Source organism: Epargyreus clarus, unplaced genomic scaffold, assembly GCF_041222505.1.
Source record: "Epargyreus clarus isolate Ecla_fem2 unplaced genomic scaffold, WU_Ecla_fem_2.2 ptg000035l, whole genome shotgun sequence".
Classification (NCBI taxonomy): Eukaryota; Metazoa; Arthropoda; class Insecta; order Lepidoptera; family Hesperiidae; genus Epargyreus; species Epargyreus clarus.
In genome coordinates, this window is record NW_027332240.1 from 780,793 (window position 1) to 805,805 (window position 25,013).

The 25,013-nt window shown below is 36.3% G+C and overlaps 1 protein-coding gene and 1 long non-coding RNA gene across 2 annotated transcripts in view; one reads left to right on the forward strand and one right to left on the reverse strand.

Moving 5' to 3' along the window:
* Window positions 1-1,731: 1,731 nt before the first annotated feature.
* On the forward strand, window positions 1,732-3,337 carry LOC140756493 (uncharacterized). The gene is made up of 2 exons (XR_012103890.1): window positions 1,732-1,888; window positions 3,189-3,337. It is a non-coding gene; the product is annotated as an uncharacterized LOC140756493 (long non-coding RNA).
* A 3,619-nt stretch (window positions 3,338-6,956) lies between these two features.
* nvy (CBFA2/RUNX1 partner transcriptional co-repressor nervy) overlaps window positions 6,957-25,013 on the reverse strand; it is a 96,397-nt gene continuing 78,340 nt past the window's right edge. Inside the window, exons 3-12 of the mRNA XM_073092099.1 lie at window positions 23,740-23,838; window positions 22,197-22,363; window positions 20,515-20,661; window positions 19,806-19,933; window positions 10,635-10,807; window positions 9,933-10,109; window positions 9,070-9,194; window positions 8,590-8,745; window positions 7,708-7,815; window positions 6,957-7,403 (exon numbers count right to left, since the gene is read on the reverse strand). Coding sequence (XP_072948200.1) covers window positions 7,125-7,403; window positions 7,708-7,815; window positions 8,590-8,745; window positions 9,070-9,194; window positions 9,933-10,109; window positions 10,635-10,807; window positions 19,806-19,933; window positions 20,515-20,661; window positions 22,197-22,363; window positions 23,740-23,838 — 1,559 coding nt within the window. The 3' untranslated portion in view covers window positions 6,957-7,124. The remainder of the gene's footprint in view (window positions 7,404-7,707; window positions 7,816-8,589; window positions 8,746-9,069; window positions 9,195-9,932; window positions 10,110-10,634; window positions 10,808-19,805; window positions 19,934-20,514; window positions 20,662-22,196; window positions 22,364-23,739; window positions 23,839-25,013) is intronic.

A 25,013-nucleotide genomic window follows, 5' to 3' on the forward strand; every position in this document is an offset into this window, starting at 1 on the left:
CAGATACCTTGCTACCCTTAAGTACTAAATTGAAACGCCTTATGAAAAATATGCCCACTGACTGTTTCGATCTCATAAATATAGATATACAAACATACTTACAATAACAAATAATATTGCACGCCAGCACAAACAAGGAAAATGCAAATGGCATAAAAAAAATTCTGCTTAAACCAGTTTGAATCATTGAGCTAATATATACCATGCTTTCAATTCCATTCGTTCCGGTTTTATTCGCTTATGTCTCCTTTTTATTACTATTATTCTATTGTAAATATTGAATAACACATTTTAGCAAGCGTATAAACAGAATGGAGCGTTTAAAATTAGTTTTACGAGGCCCTGAGGCGTTCAGATGCAGTCCGTATTGAAAGTGGTAGAACCCTTTGTAGTTCGATTCCGCAGGTACCATTGCCGCACTTATTTCTGCCTAATAACAGCAGTGTTGAGCGCTGCTGTGTTCTGCTTTTAAGGGTGTGTTAACAAAAATATACTTTACCGTGGCGTTCTAATTTAGTTCTAACGGGTATCAATGCAACTATGGCTAACCTCAGATTCGACAGTAATCTAACCTAGGATTGATTATGGATGCAATATATGGATGGATTGATAGAGAGGCTTATACGGAGATCCAAGATAATACTCAGGGTTAGCAAAGCATCTGTGGCCAATCTCCAATAGGACTTTACTCCTATCTACAGATTACAGATGTTCAAACGCGGTAGTAGCCTTTACTATCACACGGACTACTTACTTCTTTACTTCTATATATATTAAAAATAATTTTTCAAGCAAGTGCGTCGCACCAATAAATATATTTTAAAAATAACGAATAAATTATAATATTATCATTTTTATAAAAAACTGAACAGACTGTCAATCATTTTTTTTTTAATTTAAAGATTTTTGAAATTAAATGAGCTTACTTTAAAAAAACTATAAATCCTTGTGTTAGTTAATAAGTTATAAGTGGAACACACCCAAACGTAGGATCGTATCGGTGACTAACCAGTTTTATTAGCAAAACAAACGCTCAGTATTCACTCTGTTTTACTGACAGACAGACGCTATGAAGTTGCTTGTGAGTTGTTTTTATCATACATAAATATTAAGTGCTAGTAATGTGATAATACAATCAAAATTAGTGTTTCTCAGATTATGTCCATCTATATAAATTATTTGTTCATAGTCGTAAATTTCGAAAATCGTCAAACTGGTTTAAATTATATTTATTGTTGTTATGGGTACCAACTTTTTTAAAATGTAGTAGCATATGACCATGCAGTCCACCTGATGGTAAGTGGCTACTGCTGCCCATGGACAACTGTAATCAACCCTTAATAAGATTAGATTGGAGACTACACTGGAGATTAGACTTTTTTATATAATATAGGAGTAGCAGACGAGCATGCAGTCCAGCTGATGGTAAGTGGCTACTGCCGCTTATGGACTTCGGTAATCCACCCTAGATAAGATTAGTTTCCAACTTGAGGTCGGTCACAGATGCGCCGCTACCCTTGCGGACTAAGCTGGAACGTCTCTGATAAATATGTCTCCTTTACCACACCCTTCAAAGTGAAGATCAGCGCTTAACACTGCTGTTATTACGCAAAAATAAGAGTGGCGGTGGTGCCGCCGGAGTCGAACCACAAAGAGTTCTACCACTTTCATATGTGATATTCTTGTGATATTTATATTCGTATAACACACTATTTTTCATTCTAGATTTTTTGTGTTCTGCTAAGCGTCTTCGCCTGGCTGGGGTCATCTAGCCCCATAGACGTAAAACGCCAGCTGATCAACAGGCCCAAGATTCATAGCATCTACAGAAGGTCTCCACAGAAGTATGTGATTGTGTATGCGAAGGGCCAGAGACCTGAAGGCAAAGGTAAGAAATAACAGTTTTTAAAACATGAACAGTTAACTTACGGTAGAAACTCGAGTATCCGGACCTCGGTTATTCGGATTCGCTGGATCTGATCTACCAATTATAACCATATGAATGTATATAATGTAATATGTATGTATACTTATAAATGTATGTATTTAGGAACGTATGTTGGATAATAATTTCTTAATAGACATGATTAGCGTTGATATGTAATTTTTGTTTTTAATAAACACAACATTATGTACTACATGTACAGTCCGCGTAAAACTGCTAGTCCGCTCTGAATATAGAAATGAATCGCGTCGCCATAGCAAATTGTATGACTACACCTGCTCGCAACGACTTCAGAGCGGACTAGGGGTTTGGCGCGGACTATACACAAAACCGATTGTTCTTCATAAGAGTACATTCGATTATCCGGATTTACGATTATCGGGCCTAACGACAATAATTAGTTCGATTAATCGAGGTTCTACCGTAAATATTAAACGTCTGACTCCAATTAAGAGCTGATGATCTTCAAATAACTGGTTTTCTTTAATTATATTTAAAATGCTCAGGATGAAGTCACCTTCCACACAAAATAAACTAAATGAAATAAATTGGTTCATCCGTTTAGAAGCTACAGTGCTACAGACAGACACGTTAAACATATAACACTCTTTTATTCTTCACTCTTAAGTCGGGGTTTAACAATACCATGGTTTATAATATTTATTTATTACTTGTAGTGCCCCGCGATTCACTAATCTAATAATATGCATAACATAAAATAAAAGTAGCCTAAGTTACTCCTTATAACATCAGCTACCTGCCAATAAAAGTCCCGTCAAACTCGCTCCAGCCATTTCAGAGATTAGCCAGAACAAACAGACAGACAGACAAAAATTGTAAAAATGTTACTTTGGTGTACTTATGTACTGTATGTACATTCATATGCATGTAGTCAAAAGCGGCTATTTCGATTTTACAAACAAACAGACACTTCAATTTTATTTATATGTATAGATGTCTTTACGTTGCGTCTCTATTTATATTACGTGTATTTTACAATATTGGAGAAATCTTGAGCATATAGAACTGGACATATACCTCTCTACATAATTGGGGGAGGTCTGAAGTATGCCTTACCACGATGAACCATTGAGAAATACTGGAGAAAGGCCTAGTTAGTGGCTAACCGGTATCGAATGTTTCAAATCGCCCGTATGTTAAGGCATCGCATCAGTTTCATACCAGCATCCTGAAGGTTCTGAATTCGATTCCCGTTCAAAACTAATTTATTTATTTGTTCCAGTGTACAATCCTACTCCATTCCCACAGCTGAGGAAGGGACAGTACATGTGTGGGAACAGGATATGCAAGCTGCAGCCTGGGGAGATCCCGAGGGGGTGCAATGGGATGTGTCAATATGCTGTGTCGTAATAAAATTAATATGATAAAACATATGAGTGTTTCTTTGAAAACATACATCTTACTATTCAACTCACTAAATATATTTATTAGAACTTTAGATGTCAGCAATAGATAATCTAGATATCACAGAAAAACTTTGTAGTTAACAGAGTTTAACTTATCGTAGAATAGGTATATAGAAAAAAAACGCTCCACTCACAGTTGTTTCTACACTCACAGCTCCACAGTAGGATTCCCTGTGTCCTGGGTGCTATGAACACACACGTAGACAAATACACAAACACCCAGACCCAGAAACAGAAACAGAAATCTAAATTCATCATTTAGATATCTGTCTGGCCGGGGGTCGAACCCGGGACCCTTTGAGCGTCAGACCAACATGGTGACCATTCCGCCACGCGGGTCGTCAAGAGAAAATTAATAGAGACCGGCCGTAAGTTATAAATAGTAAAGTTAAATGTACGTTAGTCTAGTATAATCGTAGTATAGAAGTAGCTGGGTAATAGTACTTTGTTCTGGTTTCAAGGGTGTGGAAAGAAGGAGAAGTTGTTACGCATAATCAATCGATTTCAGATTTCCCCTGGCAGTAACCACTTACCAACCATCAGATACACATACTTATATAGTCCCTAATGGTATGTAGTCCCTGCCGTACATCTGTAATTCTGTAACCAGCTCCATATACGAGTATTCTTAAATGTTCCGATTTTACTTTCAGCAGTTATATAAAAAAATTGATTTATTAATTAATTACATTGCCTTTGAAGTGTTAATTAGTGTAAGTGATGTATCGTTCTAATTAATAATAAATAAATTGATAGAACAATTATTTTATCTGAGCCTATCACAGTTACGTTGCCACTTTGACCGCATTTGTCAAGATTGATCAAACCTTGCTATTAAATTTTACAAAAAATTATTCTGCATATGACTTCTTGTAAAAATAACATTAACCTTTCAAGTACTCTCGGACAAAAACAACAAAATATTTACACATCAACATTAATTTTGTACACATAACACCGCAAACATTGAATCATTTCAACCACTCATGAGGAAGCTTACTCATCCTGACTCATAGGTTAATATGTTCTTTGTTTATTACAGCAGAGGGTAATGATCGGGCGTATGTATGTTTCATTCTTTGGCACTTCGAAGGTGGTAGAAAGAACCCTTTGTGGTTCGACTCCAGCGGCAACACCGCCACACCAATTTCTGCCCCATAACAGCAGTATTAAGTGCCGCTGTGTTCTGGTTTGAAGGGTGACGTAAAGGAGACAGACTTTTCCGAGGCGTTCCAGCTTAGTCCTCAGAGGTAACGGCGAATTTGTGAGCGACCTCAGGTAGGAATATCAAATCCTTTCTGGGGTTAAATACAAATGTCCATGGGAGGCAGTAGCCACTTACCATTAGATGGACTGCATGCTCGTCTGCTACTCTTATATTATAAAACAGTACTCACCAGAGCGGCTTAGTAGTAAAAAATCCTTGAAAATAATAAAAACAACATTATATTTTTCTAACATTTTGTTTATTTCATAATCACGTGAAAGAGTCGGAATGGATTTTAGTAATGTCCACAGGGTAAATATCAAATAGAAATGGCAATGATTTATAAAATAACATACTATCTTACTTTGATCGACAGCCAAAATACATAGAACTATATTAATAAAAGTAAATTTTAACATAATTTTCACGAGTAAGTGTATAATTAAGATTTTTTTGTACTTAAGTATTGCCTACGCTCTGTAAAAAAATTTAATTATTTGTTTATTTTTTTTACCTTTGATAAATTAATTTTAAACATTAATATTATATTTTCTGTGCATTTTACATAATATTTTTTAAATAAATATACGGTATTTCATTTACAAAATTCAATATTTTAAATGTAACCGAGTAAAATAAAATATTTGTGAAGATAAAAAATAACACAATTGGAATTTCTATTTGATATCAAGTCCGTGGTAATAACATTATTATACACTTATTATTATTAAATTCGAAAATGTACACATTGATAATAATACATCATTAATTAATAATATTGCACGGCATTACTTCGAATGATAAATAATTTTATAACTAGTTCTTAACACTAAAACAAAGTTTGAGAAAGTACAAAATGTGAAATATTTTTACAAGTTTTATTATTAAATTAATTTACAGATTTTAAAGACAGTGAAGTAAGAATTTTATTTTATTATACAATATGATATGGAATATGATTTGTGTTAATTATTAAATTAACTTTTATAATTTGAAAATATTGAGTTACAAAGTATTACATCTGTAATTATAATGACTTCGTTTTATGTTCGGCCATTGGACGAAACTTTCATATCAATTCGGACAGATATATACGTGTTGGGCCAAATATCTGTGTTCGGCCAAATATATAAATCGATATAAACCGAGTTTGTTTGTTGTTTAGCTTCTTAAATAAGATTACAATAATATTTTTTTAAATGTTTCTAATATGTACAATACATATTACATAGACAAGATTGTCTGGAATAACAAAGTAAGATTAGTGTATGAAAATCTTACTTACTATATGTACTTATTATGGTTCATTTTTATGTTAGCAGTTTAGGGGGTTTGAACTACCAAATGTAATGTAGAGTTGAGACTTATGACGTCAGCATGGTGACGTCACGTGATTTAAAATTATGCTTTTTTAAATTTATTTTTACTACTGCAAACAATAATTAATAAGAAATACTAGTGGCTCCATCTCTTGAGGTAGTTCAGAAACTTTTTTTTTGGGTGACGTCACGGACGGGAAGAAGGATCTAAAAACTAAATTGAAGTAATCATTATTATTATGAACTTATTACTAAACATTCAGGAATATGGCACATAACTCTATTTACAAAACAAAAAATATACAATAACATTGATTACATTATTAAAATTATTTTACATTATTAATAGTGTAATTGTCTAGTGAATTGAATTTATTTACAAAATGTAATTATTAATAATCATTAAGTTAACTAAGTATGTAATAATAAACAATGTTACAACTAATATTTACACAAAAAAGTTTTATTAAAAAACAAATCTCAATAATTTACATAACGAATTATTCTACTTACAATTATTTTATACAAATAAATAAATTTGAAACCGGTGATTTCAAATAACTCATATAAGCATAAAATTATTCTTCCGTCTGTTTGTAATAACTTTCAAAATTAAATAAATATTTGAACTTCGGTCGAAGGATAGAGATCATAGATTAATAATTGATCTACAGAGATAAGAGCGTAGCGCAGGCCAATTACTTAATCTATGATAGATACTTTTACTAGTAATTACTCAAAATATTTAGGGATCTAGCGGATAATTCGAAAACGAAACGCACTAAGGACGCCAGCAGACATACTACTTTTAGGATTGGCAATTTGCTTTTCGAAATCTAGATGGAGCGACACGCTACACTTCTCAAATTTTCGAGAAAAGGTCACAGCTACTTCTAGCAGCATGTGAACGCTAAAAATGCAATGCAGCATTAATGCAGTCACTAATAAAATGCAATTCAGCAATATTGCGTTTTCCATACCACGATCGATTGTATGAAATCGCCAAAATCGCCATATTGCAATTTATGCAATCGCCGCAACTCGAACCGCCCTTACTAAAAGTAGCATGTATGCTAGGACCCTCATTTATTTATTTACAGAACAAAACACTACACATCTACAATTGTCCAAATTCTAACACCTTCAAGATCAATTGTCAAAACACTTCACGACCTCCTAACCTTCCTAGGACACCTGACAGAGGTTCCAACGAAGTCCTTATTACGTCATTTCTTCCCCCCGATCCCACTTATCAACCCCTGGGTGGAGAGGGTGGCTAGAGCGATCCTGTCAGTGGTGGTGGCCAGCCTGTCCGGGTTAGTGAGGAGTCGCTCAGCGGTGTTCAGCGAGCTGAGAGACAACCGGTTTTCCGGTAACCGGTCAGCCGGTTGGCTTGGTCCGGTTATTGGGGTGGTGGAGCGGGGGAGAGCTTTGGAAAGGGTTTGGGTGGTCGGTGGGGATGTTCGGAGCAAGGTGGATGGCTTCTGGTCTCTGCCGCTGCATACCTTGAAAGAGTAAAAAAAATGTTAAAAAAAGTGGACAAAATTAAAGTGTAAATTTGGATTTTTATAAAGGTCCAAAATTAATATTTTGGTTTCATCGTAATTGTAAATGTAAACTGATTCTATTTTCAGTAAAAACCATGGGTAATGATCAGAGTTGACCATCTATAAACAGGCCTATGTAGGATTGAATTCACAACCGAAATCATCCTTAAATACTCATTTCTCTCAAACCATTTTCACAGTCCTAAGGGTTCCTATCCCTACGGACGCTAAGGACTGATAAAAATGTTTTGTCATAGAATACCTGATGATGGTTCTCCCAATCCTTGTGCTGGCAGAAAGCGCCGCAGTATCGCGCTGAGTTGCACCCAGAGCACGTCTCCTGGGCTTTGCGACCGCAGTTCCAGCAGCACTGGTGAAATAAACCATCTATTATGTTTCTCATTACAGCTATATATTTCTTTAATAAATAATGACCAGTTCAAACTTGAGTACATATAAAACGCAAGTGTGACATAATTTATGTGTGATTAATTGATTATTTACGAAGATGATTTTCAATTTGAGAGTTTCATTCACGTTAATGACTAATATAACGATAAGGGTGGTCACTGCAAGGTTGATAATGAGAATGACGGTAATGATGGGCAAGACAATGATGATGGTAATGACGATTATGGCGAAAGCGATGAGGAAATTGATATTTATATTTATAATGATGATAAAAATTATGATGAAGACGAAGATTGTGGTGTAGGCTAAGCAGTGGCAGACTAAGGTCGTCGAAAGCCCGGAGCGGAAAGGTTAATGGAGGCCCCAGTTGATATACACGTGTCACGGATTTTTTGGAAAAAGGTCATCAGAGTCACCTTTTTAGTACGCTTTTTTTAGCTTGACCGGTATGTATGTAACGGAATCTATGAACTATCAAGAACCGATGACATTACACGATTTTAATAATTGCATTAAATAATTTACACATTCTCCTCATGAGCATCGAAAGGAATCAGGATTAACGGTTTTCCTTGTGCGATTTTAGCGTGGTTTTTGGTTTATAAACTGAGTATATTTATTTTTTAGCTAGCAACTGTGTATGGGCGTCCCCAAAAACGGGTGCCCGGGGCGGACTGTCCCCCGGCCCCCTCCCCCCTTAGTCCGCTAGAGAAGCTAAGATGACGATACTCACGCTCTGCTGTCCAGCGCCGGGGCTGAGGTCCCGGCCCGGGGGCGGCGAGTGGCGGCGCTCGGGGCGCTCCTTGCGCTCAGAGGCAGCCAACTCCAGCGCCTTGCACTCCGCCGCGCCCACCGCCCGCTGCAACTCCAGCAAGGCTTGGCGTTTCACCTGCGATACCATTATTCATTATCCAGGAGTTAACAGAATATATCCAAAATACGTATAATGGATGTTTGGCAAAGGTACCAAATAAATAGTTAATTTTTCATTTTTTATACTAGAGTCATCAAGACGATGACGTCAAAACATATGTTTTGGCGTGGAATAATTGCAACTTTCACGTTAATGTGAAAACCAAAAATTGTGTCGAAGATGTGGAGCAACTAAGAAATTAATCCAAGAAGTGGGAAGATCCATCTTCTTACAAAGGATCTTCTAAGCCTTCAAGATCATATACAATAATACAATAGGTGATGGAATCATTGTTCTAACCTGGTTAACAGCATCCTCCGCTCGTCGCCTCACTTCAGCAACCCTCTCCTCAGTTTGCCGCACAGCGTTCGCCATGATCTCGCTAGCAGCTCGCTTGATATCGTTGCTCTCTGTTGGTTCTATACCTAAAATATAACCATAAATTGAATAAAGAGTTTAAACCTACATATGTCAAATATTCTCTAAACTAAAGTAGTCATGTTAGCCAGCCAGGAAAATGAACGGTAATTATGCAGTTTGATATGCAATATATTTTTTTTATATTATATTAATATAGACTTTAGTATGTCATCACTAAAAAGGGTGAAAAAAAAGGTATTTATGCAATGCTAGCCTCCCCCGACGGAATATCATCAATGGTGACTAATTGAAGCCACCGGCAAATTGAATTGATTTTCGGAAAAGTAGCCAAACTGCATAATTACCAAATGAACTTCCGCGGTGCCCCAAAATTGCCTTGGCATGCTACCTGACGTCGCAACCACAGACCTTGTTACCTCAGTTGAAACAAAGTTGAAGACTGTGTTGAACCGCCTTGTGTAAACCATGCTCTTATAACATACCCTTCAAAGTACCGAAACAGACCTTGGAATCTGTCACGCGATTGGCTTCACAAAGGTTGTCATGTCAATGATGTGGACTCCGATCTGCACTCTTTAAAAGATTCTGTCATTGTAGATGTTACGTATGATGTATGATTTGCTTGCGCATGTATCCAACATGGGAGAGAGGGTGGTACATACATCACGGTTAAAAATATAATTTATGTAGTATTGAATCGACGCAAAATATCTTTCATTCTGACTTCATAACAGATTTCCGAAAACTAACGCCTGGTACTATAAACTTTATTCTATCCTAACCTCTTTGTTGCAAGATCGCTAACGCCCGCTTCGTCTTCTCCACCATGCTGAGGATGCAGTTGAGCATCGTGTTGATGTTCTTCCACTCGTCATCAGTCTTCAAGAGCCCAGAGTTCAGCCCTCGCGGCTCGGAGAAGGTTGCGTTCATTGTGGACACGTCGCGGACTGTTATTCCTCCTGGGAGAGGAAAGGAAAATGAGAAATAGAAGAATCTTAACCAGGATTAGATTTTTATGGTAGTAAGATCCAACTGCGAAAGCTAACGTTTTCTAGCGTAACTTAAAAATAACTATATTTTTTATAATATGGTAATAGCAAAAGACTTTGATATCCTTTGGGGTAAGTGGATATTGCCACCAGTCTTCTACGTGTAATATCTACTTCTAAAGTCGAAGTTTTCAAAACCTTAACTTTTATGGAAAAATGTGCGTTACATAATATCCTATAAAATTTATTGTCAGATTAATTATTTGAAAAAATCATAACTGAATATTTACCATACTCCCATCCTTATATTGTGGTGTATATAATTAGATACCATGAACAGTTGGACACATTATTGGATAAGCATTATTGAGTACACTAACATACAATTCTCCTTATATTTATAAAATATATTTGCATATCAGACAGGTATGGTAACCTCTACGCCAAGATTTTCATCAATAATAAGTAATTTAATCCCCCTGAAGAGATACTAACCGTCCCGTCGTTCAAAGCCAGGCTCCTGAGCGTGGTAGTGGTAGGGGTGGTAGTCGAAGAGGCTCGCGTTGCTGGGGAGCGGGTAGAAAGGCGAGGGGTGGAACAGCCCCGCCGGCCGCTTCGCTTGGGGCGGATACTCCTCGTGGGATCCGTTTGTCTGCGCCTCGTAGAATCTGGGAGAATTGCGTTTGTGTAATTAAAGTAGAAATAATACTGAAAGGTAGTAGAATCAGTGCGATTTAATCAGTACCCTTACCATGAGTTTTAACGTTTTGACAAATATGACTGTTTTGGTATTTGTTTACGTATTAGCCCATATTATTTCCAAGTTCTGACACAATCCGCTAGGGGCGCTGATTGGAAATTGTATGGGCAAATACGTAAACAAATACCAAAACAGTCATATTTGTCAAAACGTAAAAACTCCTGGTAAGGGTACAGGGGCAGAGCTGGATTAACCCTGTATGGGCCTGTAGGCAATACAATTTTCGGGCCCCTTTTCTTTACCTACTCTGACTAACTAAATAATGTTTTTTTGTTTTGCCTTCTACCCACATTCCTGAATACGATATAGGCATGGATGACGTCCTAAGGGTGGGTTCAGACATACGCAGGCTCTATGCGTGCTCAACGCGGGTTGGCTGCGTGTTAGTACGGAGTCTGCAGTGGGCCCCTGTCGATCCTGGGCCCCTAGGCAGTTGCCTACTCTGCCTTAAGGTTAATCCGGCTTACAGGGGTATTCCAGTATCACACATGCCTCAACATCAGGCGTGGGCGGCTGACTTACGGCGACGTTAATTCTAGTGCCAACGCATTTTCAGCTTCAAATGGTACTCCTGTTGCATATGGTGGTCTCTTTGCATAAAGTGAACTGAATGGTAAGTTTTTCCTCAATATCATAAAAAGATAAGAAGTCAAACTTCTTTGCCGTATTTCATAAAAAAGAGTGCATGTAACATATAGAAAAAAAATGTAAATTTACCAATTATTGATGTCCATTTTTCATCGATTTTATAAAATAACTAGTTTTTGCCCGCGGCTTCGCCCGCGTTTAAAAGAAAATAATATAACATACTAACATACATAAAACAATAAATTCGTACCTTCAACTTTGCTAAAGATCATCTTTTGATCAAATGCATAGTTTACGATTCAATCCTTACTAAATTGCCATCCCTAGTTCCCGTGGGATTTCCGGGATAAAAACTATCCTATGTCCTTTCTCAGGTCTCAGACTATCTTTGTACAAAATTTCATTTAAATCGGTTCAGTGGTTCAGGCGTGAAGAAGAGACAGAGTTACTTTAGGATTTATAATATTAAAGTAAGGATCACTATAATTACTTTTCCTAATCCCTCCAGGAGAAGTGTAACTTCTCAACTCAACTATATTTCTAGACAATGGTGATTCTATTCTTTCATATACCTAATCATGAGTTTATAATAAAAAGATGGCCATTTATTTATTAATCCTTCCTATTTCAATTTCCGTGCAATGCAATTGAATTCGGATGATTTAAATCATACAAACAATACTGCGCTAAAGTTAGTTCAATTAATTGTTCATTGTCTAAACAATTAATTGTTCTCCAACTTTTCGCTCAATCGATGTTTTGTTTGCTTTTGTCATTCGTTCAAAGAAGTTCAATTAATTTATTAACGAACTTTTATTATAACTTGTTTTTTAATTTAAATATTTAAGTCTATATTTTTTATGCAAAATACTTAAGTAATAATTAAGTTAAAATTGCTAAAGGAATTAATTTAAAAATATTAAATACTAGCTGACGCGGTAAACTTTGTACCGCCTCAAAATCTATTTATTAAATATATTTCATATAAAATATAGCCTATGTTACTCGTGGACAATGTAGCTTTCGAATGGTGAAAGAATTTTTAAAATCGGTCCAGTAGTTTTTGAGTCTATTCATTACAACCAAACAAACAAACAAAGTTTTCCTCTTTATAATATTAGTGTAAATCTGGTAGAACTCATTTAAGAAATCAAGTTCAATAAAGCTGCCCTTCATTATTCGAATCCGGCGACACTATCGCCACATCTATGTCTGCTTTATAAAAACAATGTTAAACACTTCTGCTTTGAAGTGTGGAGAGTATTAAGTACTTGGACAACCCAACTTAAGTAGATCTCAGGGCAAAACATCCTTACAACACCTGAGAAATAACTTGGAACGCCTCGGATGTCAACCAATGCCTCTCTTACCTTTCAAACTAGAACACAGTAACGCTTTACATGGCTGTAAACATGTTAGATCGGCATAGACATGTGGCAGTGATTTTTAATCTGTGGTGCAGTGAGGCGCGGTGCGGCGTGGCGGGAGAAACTGAGTTTTGGCGGGAAGCTAATTGTCATAATGGTCATTGTTATAAAATATTTATGAAAATACATCATCTTCCTCCATAGATTAGTAAAGATTACTCACTCCTAACTACAAAATGTACCCAGTTTTGAGAATTGAAATACTTGCGTAAAAAAGTTTTGCCACGTCTCCGTGCTAAAATATCCCTAAATTATTTGAAATAATTATTTATTTTTTACATAGATTAGTAAAGATACTTCGCCGCCTTGAAGTTGAATGAAGCCGCAAATGGCTTATTATAGTAAGTTCTTTTTTTGAATTCTTGACAAATAAAAACATTTTTAGGAAAATTTACGAATAAATAACTAATACTGCGTAATTTACATGATAATTAAATAATTTATAATAATAATTTCAAATATTTTAGGGACATTTTAGCACGGAGACGTGGCAAAACTTTTTTACGCAACTATTTCAATTTTCAAAACTAGGTACATTTTCTTGTTAGGAGTGAGTAATCTTTACTAATCTATGATTTTTTATGTAAATTCATGTAAATTACGCAGTATTAGTTATTTATTCGTAAATTTTCTCTAAAAATGTTTTTATTTGTCAAGAATTCAAAAAAGAACTTACGATAATAAGCCATTTGTGGCTTCATTCAATTTCAAGGCGGCGAAGTATCTTTACTAATCTATGTCTTCCTCCAAATGTTTCTTTTATTATAATACATTGAAGAAATATAGCTTTATAGGCAATTGAAATTTTATCTCAGACATTTTTAACACACACATTAAATACATTCAGTTTAATTAAATTATTGAACAGATGAATTATAATTTAATTAAATATATTTATTTGTATAAATAATTTAATTTTGAAAAGTAAAATAAATTGGAAATCATTTCTCATGGCAATGTTCTTGTTCGGTTGTTATTTATCGACTATTGTGCTGCCGAACTGGCCTGCTTTGAATTTAGTTGATAGTTGGAGATGGTGCAAGGGACAAGGGACCAGCGGTTGACATTTCAAACATCCTTTAAATTTGCTCAAAGAACGTCGTCGCCTCTATTATGTGCCCTTGTAACATAAAGGATGCATTGGCACTCACACTGCTTTAGTAAAAATGATAAAAGATGGAGTTTTTATGTTAAGATTAATATTTATTTATTTTGCAATTTCAAATAGAGTACTGGCAAAGTACTAAATAAATTACTTGCCTAGCCTGTTAACAAAAGCTTAAGAAGAAAGTTTGCCTTAAAAAAAGAAAAGATTGTGTTATATCCGTTTGATAAATAAATTCCAAATAATGTAAATATAGTGCAAAGATTCTAGATTATTCTCAGAGTTCACGAATAGAGCAAATTACGACATGAAATAAAAATCATTTGATCTTTAAAAGTATTGCAATATTAGCAGTTTGCAGTATACATCATTTGTAAGAATATATATTTTAAAGATGATATTGTCATGATTCATATTTCTGATAAACGAAAGACCCAATCCGCTCCCGCTGCCGCTTGTACTTTGCACCATACACAAATGGAGCATCGCCAAATTCGGCAATCGTAGTTCGATTCAGCTGTTTGTTTTATATATTAGGTTTTTGAGATACGCCCAATTAATGAATTATATACGATGTGTTTGTTGGTGGCGTTTGTGTGGGAGTATATCGCTACGAACTTTTTTTAAATAAATAAGTAGTATACGAGCATGCAGACAACCTGATGGTAAGTGGCTTCTGCCGCCCATGAACATCTACAATCAATCCCAGTTAAGATTAGATTTCTACCTGAGGCCGGCCACAGATACGTTACTACCGCTGAGGAGAAAGATCGAACGCCTTGGAAAAGTATGCCTTATCACACTTCAATCTAGAACACAACAGTGCTACACAAGATTGCTTTTATTAGACAAACAGGGGTATGGTGATGGTACTTCCGGAATCGAATCACAGAGAGTTCTAACGTTCTAACACCTTAATATACCTTCTGTAAACATTTCAAGTTACTAGCTATAACGGTTCAGCAGATAGAGCCCTGTGGCAGACGGAGTGGAGAACATATGGACGAAAGCAGCGACTTAGTTATAAGATTCCGTTTTTACCCTTTGGTACGAAATCTAAAATCACACACTTTAATAGTATTTATTAGTAGAGACGCAGGTTAGAACACTTAATAAGTAGTTTTAATACTAAAAGCTAACTAATGACAACCTAATCAGAACTTATAACAAAACCCCAACACATGTTAGCGACATCACGTGCGTCTGACTGGTTCAGCGCCTGAACGTTTTGCAGAGCAATTAGTTGGCGATCAAACTTGTGTAATTGCTAGTATTTAGCTGCCAGGCGCTCGCACTAACGCGATGGGCAATTACATTTCACTACAACTAATATTCATGTCTGTTTTAGATTTTAACATATTGAGAACCGTTTAAATATTGTATCGATCGAAATAAATAGGCAATAAATAACTATTTAATTAGTATGATTTTCTCTTTTGTTTGCCAATTCATTTACAATCGAATTAAACTTAGTTATAAATAGTTATAAATAAAAATCTTTAAGTTTTCGATAATAAAATTGTAGGAGTTTAATATGACTTAAATGATCATTTCAAATACTTTTCATAAGAAGCTGTAATGAAGGTGGTAGTGGTTTGTGGTTCGACTTCGGAAGCCATATAACAGCTGTGCTAAGCGCAGCTGTGTTCAAGTTTGGAAGGTATGGTAAGGGACATACTTAACCAAATTAATCTTCTGGAATTGATTACACATGTCCGTGGGCGGCTGCCACTTACCATCAAGTAAACTGCATGCTCGTTTGCTACTTCTAATTTTATAACAATAGTTTTGTTTTGTTTATAATAGCAGACGAGCATGCAGTCCACCTGATGGTAAGTGGCTACTGCCGCCTGCAGAAATAGTGGTGGCGGTGGTGCCGGAGTCGAACCACAAAGGGTTCTACCTTCAAAATAGATATAGTTAAACTAGAAAGTTATGTTCTCCCTTTAACCACGCAGTCTGGTGTCATTTGGCACTCATCTACGCTTAAATCCCCCTTTATTAGTGGGTGCATGATAACTATGAAATATTACCGCCACAGCCTGTTTTGAACGGTCATAATGGTGGTTGTCTGATATTTTATAGATTCATAACTTAAATTAGTTCGGTTTCCCATTAGGGGTGGTGCTACCCTTATTGCAAGGGTAAAAAAACTATACTCACCTAAAAAGTTATACTTATTTGTCGTATTTAAAAAATAGGGTGTTTATAAAATTGGGTGGTTTTAAAAATTAAAAATCATTTACAAAGCAGACGTGCTACGATGGAAAGTCAACGTCGCCTATGGACATTTGCAACACCACAGGAGTCGCCAATGCGTCGCCGGCTTTGGAAGAAAGCTCTTTATGCACCTTTTTTGAAGACATATTTATTTATTTATTTATTTATTATTATTATGTTACACCAACAAAGTATACATCAACGGACAGGTACATAGGACAAGATACACAAAAGGAAATAAGACACAGGTACAAGTGCTACCTCAATTATAGGTGCAAACTATTGTAGTGCAAATAATAGAATAACATAAAATAGTATACAAATTAAATGGAAAGAATTGAATAAAACTGTAAATATAAATTAATGAAATAATTGTAAAATTATTTCATTAATTTATATTTACAGTACAGTATTATAAAGTACATTAGTGACGGTGACGCGAAAACACAAAATTATCTACTACCAAAATTTTGTTATCATAATCGCCGGTGCATCATTTATGGGTAAAATTCTCCTATTACAAATCACAGGAACATTATGTTACGTTAGAACTAAATCACCTGGTTGCCTATTTAAATAACAATTAATATTGACATCATTCGGCAGTGATAGCCTTGTGGTTAAGAAAATCGCCTCTTGGTTCAAATCCCAGGCACAAACCTCTGATTTTTCGAAATTATGTGCGTATTAGATATTAATTATCACTTGCTAAAACGGTGCAGGAAAACATCGTGAGAAAACCTGCATACCTAAGCGATTTGGTCTCAAACGTATGTGAAGTCTACCAATACTTAGCCAGCGCGGTAGACTATGGCCTCCTCTCATTCTGAGAGGAGACCCGAGCCCAGCAGTGGGACAATGATGATGAAAATGATGATGAAATTCTGATATCGTAAATCTCTGGTGCATCATGTATGGGGAAAATTCTCCTATCAGAAATCATAATCATTATGTCACGTTAGAACTCGATCATCAGCCTTGTTGCGTATTTATATAATAATTAATATTGACATCATTGAAACGCTTTATCACAGAATTACCAATTAAAACTGCGTTCAATAACGTCAATCTATATTGACATGAAATTTAATCACGCTAAAAACATCTTATTGTGTAAACCGGTGCGGTGTCTATTGATGCCGTGTCACGCTCGCCACAAAAACCTGTCAATTCAGCGCGTGAGGCCGACAGGGGGAGGCTGCCTCGCCCGCTGTACGAACGAGGCATGAGCTATGTTGTACGACATTTTATAGTATGGTAACTAATAAAAGGTTTTATAGAAATAGAAAATACATTTTGCGTAACGTTTACTAATAATTAGCATACAGTTTGAAGGTAGAAATCTTGGTAGTTTTACCTTAGAATATTATGACATGCAAATCCGTCTGAAGGTGCATAAAATTGCTATGATAAGGTAATTTTACTAGGACAATAATTTATCTGTAATGGTCATCACATAGGACATCTTATTGTGTAAACCGGTGCGGTGGCCTATTGATGCCGTGTCACGCTCGCCACAAAAACCTGTCAATTCAGCGCGTGAGGCCGACAGGGGGAGGCTGCCTCGCCCGCTGTACGAACGGGGAGCTACGCCATGGCGATATTTTAGCACATGATGGTGGTACACATAATACTATCAAAGGAACATGAAGTCCACTAAGTGAAAAGATGATGGAAATTTGTAATCAACCTCAGACAAGATAAGAGTTTTATCTGAGGTCGGACACAGATGTGTCGCTAGTCGCTACCCTTGAGGACTAGGTTTTAACTCCTCGGATAAGTATGTCTCCCTTAACATTGAAACCAAATCAGCTGCGCTCAACACTGCTGTTATTAGACAAAAACATGTGTGTCCTTCAGATGAACCACAGGGGGTTCTGCCACCTTCAGAAGGACACCACGTGTCGATCGAAATTCGTAACAATACTTTCAAGCATAAGTTACGAGTATGTCATACGATGTTTTCTGTAGTTGTAGTTATATTTTTATATAGATCTTTTCCTGCCATGAAAAACTGTCGGTAGCGCGTATAGCCAACATCGGGAGAGAGAAGCCTCCACGGCTACGGCGTAGCACCACGTAGCTCTGTCGTAAGGGATGCTATTATAGGATTATTATTTTTTATTTTTAAATATGTACAGGATATATTTTTAGTTTGTATTAGACTGCCTCTTGTCCATTGTATTGTGGGTAGTTAGTAGGAAATGCTTATGATTTTTTTATAAATAATTAGTTAATACTTGAGACTCTGTCCTTGTAGTCTCGGGACCCGAACAGAGCTACGGTATTTCCGATCTCTCGTAAGAGGAAACTAAAAGACGATTTCCGGGACAGAGAGCCAGCTCTGGAAAGATAACCCTATTCTGAAAAGAGCCCGACAAGAAAACTGCCTTCAAAGATCACCAGTTATGTTCTATTGCATATCCCGGATAGCCTTCCGAGATCTCCAGTTATGTTCTATTGCATACCCAAGAGTTCTTTACGTGGGACCAAGGAAGGCCCCTGGGGGGAGTTTATTTTATGGGGATATTTAATGTGTCAAAATTCCACATAACCTAGTCTCTCCCATGGCATCGTGGTACCTTTTGAAGGTACCCGTCACCAATAAAAGGTATTAAAATCTAAAAAATACTTTTTAATTATTCAGTTTTAAATACCTTGTTTTAAATCTTAAATTAATAAAACTCTACCATTGCAATTAAACTTAACCTCCTAAAAAACTTAATTATCGCACTATTTGCACTCAAGAAACTGTATTTATAACCATATTTCATAGCTTAGCTCCACATCTGACAAGAGGGTTAATCCCTAGGGGGTGTGGGGGCGGCAGGGGTTACAAATTGCTTGTCCGCGGCATTCACCTGCGTCGGACGGTTATTAGAGATCCAATTGTTTTGTACCCCTGATTTTTAACGAGTGATACAAGTTTCATATGGAATATTATAAGTTATTGATATTTTTTAGGGTTGTACCACCTTATTAACTATTGAATAGTAGTAGATAATAGTCAGCCAAAAATATTTTGTACTAGTTTAACAATTTAAGAACGTGATTTCATCAATTTTTTATACAATTATCAATTTTTTGTGTACTAAAGTTTTATATTCGTGACTTTTAGTACGAAAATTGAAACAGAAATTGTCAATCGTCGATCTTTGAAATGCAAAACATTGGATAGATTCATTATTAATAAGAGGCGATAAACAATACTTTCAGATAGCATTGTATAAATGTTGTTTTTTTCCACGCTTTTATTAGCTTGACCTGTATGTATGTAAGGGAATCTTTGCACTCGATTTTTACCCACTTCGAACGGTCCCAGTAATTTAAAATGTTTGAACAATTATCAAGAACCGATGACAATACACCAATTGAATAGTTTTATCCCATTCTCTTCATTAGGATCATCAGGAATCAGGATTAAAGATTTGCCTTGTGCGATTTTAGTGTGGTTTTTCAGTTTTTAAACTATAATTATTTTTTATTTCACAAAATTACTTCATTACCGACCTTCTACCATATGTTTTTTTTATCTTTAAAACAAATATTAATTAAGTTCTACTCACGGGTCACTAGCTCGTCTCTTGGTGCCAGCAGCTTCTGTAGTGGACTGCTGTGGCGCGAAGATGTCGCTACTGTCGCCACCAGACTCTAGCACCAGGTGCTCATGAGATCTGATGTATTGGAGTGGAGTCTGTGGAGAATGTCACTTTTATTTTTTTTATTCTGTAATATACAAAATTGCAAAATAGGTACCTACTAGACGAGCGTTCAATCCACCTAATGGCCAATACCGCCCTCGAATATCTGTAATCATCCTTAGATAATATTTAATTCCTACTTGAAGTTAGTCTCAGTGAATCTCAGATAGTGATGTCTTACTGGAGATTGGCGACATGCGTTGCTATCCCCGAAGACTAACTTCCGTTAGTGATAATTAATCTTAACCAATTTTTGCCTACTGAAATTCGAAAAAAATGTTCAGGCTTTAATTGTTAAATTTCGAACATTGTTTAATATTGATTATTAATTATTGGTAACAGGCGTGAGAAAGAAGGGTCATTATATTTACCTACTAGTATACATTTTACTCCTTCAGCCAGAACACACAATGGAATAATAACCTCCCTAGTATAACCGAACCTAACCCTAACCCGATAAAGAGAAAAAACCCTGCACTAAAAGAAAAATAAAGCGTAAATAAAACAAAATTTACAATTTTCTTTTATTTTCACTTTATTTTTCCAATTCTTCATAATAAAAAAGGTAAGTCACCTGTTTAGCTCTTCGCGCCCTCGCGTGCAAGTCCCTCTGTGCTAAGGGCAGGAGGGCGCGCAGGAAGCCGGGTACTGATGCGCGTAAGGGGTAGTTGGTGCACTCCTGCACCCCTGCTTGGAACTCCTCGATGTTCACTGTGCCTGCCTGTACATAAAATATATAATGTAGGGTAAATGTGGCGTGTGCTTTATGGCAACATTGGAATCAATTACACGCAATTTCTTTTTTTGAGAAATTGTGTGGTTTTTTTTTTCATAAAACTGCAAGCGTAATTAAAATCTTTAAAATATTATAATTAAATAGAACCAAGATTAGATTTAAACATTACCTTATTACTTTTAAGGGTGGGTTGCATCGAAAGCTCGGTTAAAGTTTGCGTTAAAGTTAAATATAACAGTAACTTTGACGGTAGCGATGGAATATAAGAATTCGTTGTTGCACCAATTTATTTGTCATTAACGTCATTTGTGTCGCTGTCACCGCAATTTTTATTCGAAATTGACAGATAGGGAACATGACAAATACAGTAACTTTAACCGATCGAAATCAAGCGGTTAAAGGTAAGTATTAGTTATGACGTAATTTCAACCTCAACTAAAATGGTGCAATTAATTATTTTTTTATAAATTTGACGGTTGGCCAGTTACAGAAGCCTAACTTCTGTAAATGTTAAAGTTACATGATGCAACCCACCCTAAATGAATTCATTTTATCACTTTAATTATTATCATATGAAAAAAAGCTTTATCCTCATGAATTCACACATTCACACTCACACTCACATACAACACATTCACACTCACATACATATACACACTACACGTACATACTTATACACACACATTTATATATATTAATATAGCTTTGGTGGTTGTTAATAAATTAAAAATAGTAACTAGTGTTAGTAAGTGATCGTACTTTATTATTATGTATTTGAAATGCTCATAAAATGTAAATCCTTAATTGGCTGTTAGTAGATTAAGCATGAAAAAATTTGTACAATACTTTAAGAGCTGTGGATTTTGTTAATAAATAAAATAAAATAAAATAAAATAAAAAGTATTTATTTATGTAATAATTATTGTACATTTAAGTATACGTAATGAAAAAAGTACTACTTTAGTATTCCATTACGATTTTATGAGCAAATATAACTTCCGCATATACGCATTTGGCATTACAAGCTTAGATCAGAAAATGATAGATTTTTCTCTTTTTTACCCCTGCGGAGGGTAATGTTCGAGCGTATGTAAGTTACCTACTTACATACGCTCGCTGTGTTATTCTTTGGCAGGCTCTGTAGTTTAAACCGCTAGATTTTAACACAAGAGTTGACGTTGAATTTGTCTAAATTGTGGAAGAAGCATGACAGAATTTTAACCAGTGGAAACAACTCCAACTGTTTTTAAAAAAACTCTCTAGTCTATTAAGATACCACGACCCGCGTGGTGGAGGGCTCACCATACCGGTCTGACGCGCAAAGGGTTCCGGCTTCGATCTCCAGCCAGACAAATATTTGAATGATGAATTTAGAAATCTGTTCTGGGTCTGGGTGTTTGCGTATTTGTCTATGTGTGTGTGCGCATGGCACCCACGATACAGGGAATCCTAGTGTGGGGCTGTGAGTGTAGAAAGCGTTTATACCAAGCCTATTCACTTACAGCTACTTTGTAACTTACAACAAGATTAAAAATCAGTTGCCGCACTCTCTCCCCGATATCTCCACCGGCATCAGTGGCGAACTGCTGCAGGGCGGACAGGAACCGCCGGAGACGCTGCAGGGCGGGGGCGGAGCGCGAGCCCTCCGGTAAGGGCGGCGACAGCGACTCCGTTGAGGATAGGGTTGCTGAACAAAGAGGGAATAATGAAAATCAAAGTAAGTATCTAATGAAAAGTACTATAGAACGCAAAGCATCTTAGGCCGACTTAGATAGGAATCTTGTCTTCAAAGTATGTAGTTAAAAGTAGATTTATATTTTTTTTATATAATATAGGAGTAACAGATGAGCATGCAGTCCACCTGATGGTAAGTGGCTACTGCCGCCCATGGACATCTGTAATCAACCCCAGATAGGATTACATATTCCTACCTGAGGTCGGCCGCAGATGCGCCGCTACCCCTGAGGACTAAGCTGGAACGCCTCCGAAAAGTATGTCTCCCTTACCACACCCTTCAAACCGGAACACAGCAGCGCCTAACACTGCTGTTATTAGGCAGAAATAGGTGTGGCGGTGGTGCCGCCGGAGTCGAAACACAAAGGGTTCTACCACCTTCATATTATAAAAGTAGCAAAAGCAGTGATAGCCTAGTGGTTAAGAAACTCGGCCTCTCGATCGAGGGGTCCGAGGTTCCAATCCCAGGTACGCACCACTGATTTTTCGAAATTATGTGCGTATTAGAAATTAATTATCACTTGCTAAAACGGTGAAGGAAAACATTGTGAGGAAACCTGCATACCTGAGATTTATTAAAAAAAATCTCAAAGGCATATGAAGTCTACCAATACGCACTTGGCCAGCGCGGTGGACTATGGCCTAATCCTTCTCATTCTAAGAGAAGACCCGTGCGCAGCAGTGAGACAATAGTGAGTTGATGATGATTATAAAAAGTCGATCTTAAGTAGGAATGTTACCTTCTGGAATTGATTAAAGAAATTCCATGGGCGGTAGTAGCCATTAAAAACATGTGGTGTACAATTTCAGTTATGATGTTAACATAACTAAAAATAACATGTTTGATGATAAGATTTAAGTGCTTCCTGAAGTCAGTCACAATTGCGTTGCTATTTCTGACTAAGCTGGAACGCCTCGGATAAATATGCCTCCCTTACCACACCCTTCAAACTACAACACAGCTGCGTTAATACCGCTATTGTAAGGGAGGAATAGACAGACGAAGTATTCTACCAACTGTACCCTTAGTATGAGTTTTTACGTTTTGACAAAAATGACTGTTTTTGTTTTTGTTTACGTATTTCCTATATATTTCCAATCAGTTCTGATACAATCCGCTAGAGGCGCTGATTGGAAATAGTATGGGCAAATACGTAAACAAATACCAAAACAGTCAGTTTTGTAAAAACGAAAAAACTCATACTAAGGGTACTGTACACTATTATCTCTAATTCTCTACCATTACTATTTTAGCAACAACTATTTAAATCTTGATTTAAATATTTTCTGTTTGATAAAAACTGCAATAAATAAGATAAAGTGATTTACCAGCAGTGCCGTTATTTTGTGGGCTAGTGGGCCCAGGCGTGGGCGACGAGCGTGCTTCCTCCTGCTCTGGAGACCTGCGATCTTTGCCAGATGTGGTTGCTGCAACAAAGAATAAAAATGTAAAAATTGAAATAAAAATATTATCTTAATGCGGTGGTCAACAACCTCCAAGATATTAACGCCATACGGATAACTTTTTTATTTCTTTGTAAGAGTAGCAGACGAGCATGCAGTCCACCTGATGGTAAGTGGCTACTGCCGCCCATGGATATCTGTACACAACCACAGATAGGATTAGATATTCCTACCTGAGGTCGGCCACGGATGCACCGCTACCTCTGAGGACTAAGCTGGAACGCCTCAGAAAACTATGTCTCCCTTACCACACCCTTGATACACAGCAGCGCTTAAGATTACTGTTATTCGATAGAAATAGGTGTGGCGGTGGTGCCGGAGTCAAACCACATAGAGTTCTACTATCTTTATTATTTATTTATTTGTAAAACGTAATCCAGAATTATTTAAATTTCATTCTAGAGCCCGTCTTAAAGATAAGGTACAAACTGTGAAATGTAACACACATATATTTAAACAAAGCTTATTTTCCAAAGCACCAGTGATATACAATAAAATACCAAAAACAATACGGCATATAAGCGACAATCAAAACTTTAAAAATAATTTACACGAATATCTCATTGACAAGTCCTACTACCATATTAATGATTTTTATAATGACATTAACTGAAACAATTATTTTTCTATTATATCTTGTCTGTTTTAAGTATGAGCCATTATTTTATAATAAAATATTTTTATTTGTACTGACATGCTATTTTGTTGTTTACTTATTAATTTAATATGACGATTTCTATTAATTTTATTATTGTATCCTTTCTAATTCAATATTATTATTTTAATTTAATTTTAATTAGAATTATTACCTATGACATATTTGCATACCCTTTGGGTTAGGATAGGAGCACAAAACTAATGTATTCCATATATAATGTACTTCACCTTATCCTGCAATAAATAAATGAATTGAATTGAATTGAATTGAAATCTTCATTCAATTCAATCAACCATCAGCGGCGGTCGTCGACATACGTCTCCTGTCGTTGTCATTGGTCGCTATCAACTGTCGGCGTTAGTCGCCCGCGTGAATCACTCGTATTAGAGCCCTTACGATCGTGTGAGCTAAATTCATAGCGCACGCAATTCCCCGAACGATCCTGCATAAGCGGCGTCACGCATGCGATGTCACGTAACAC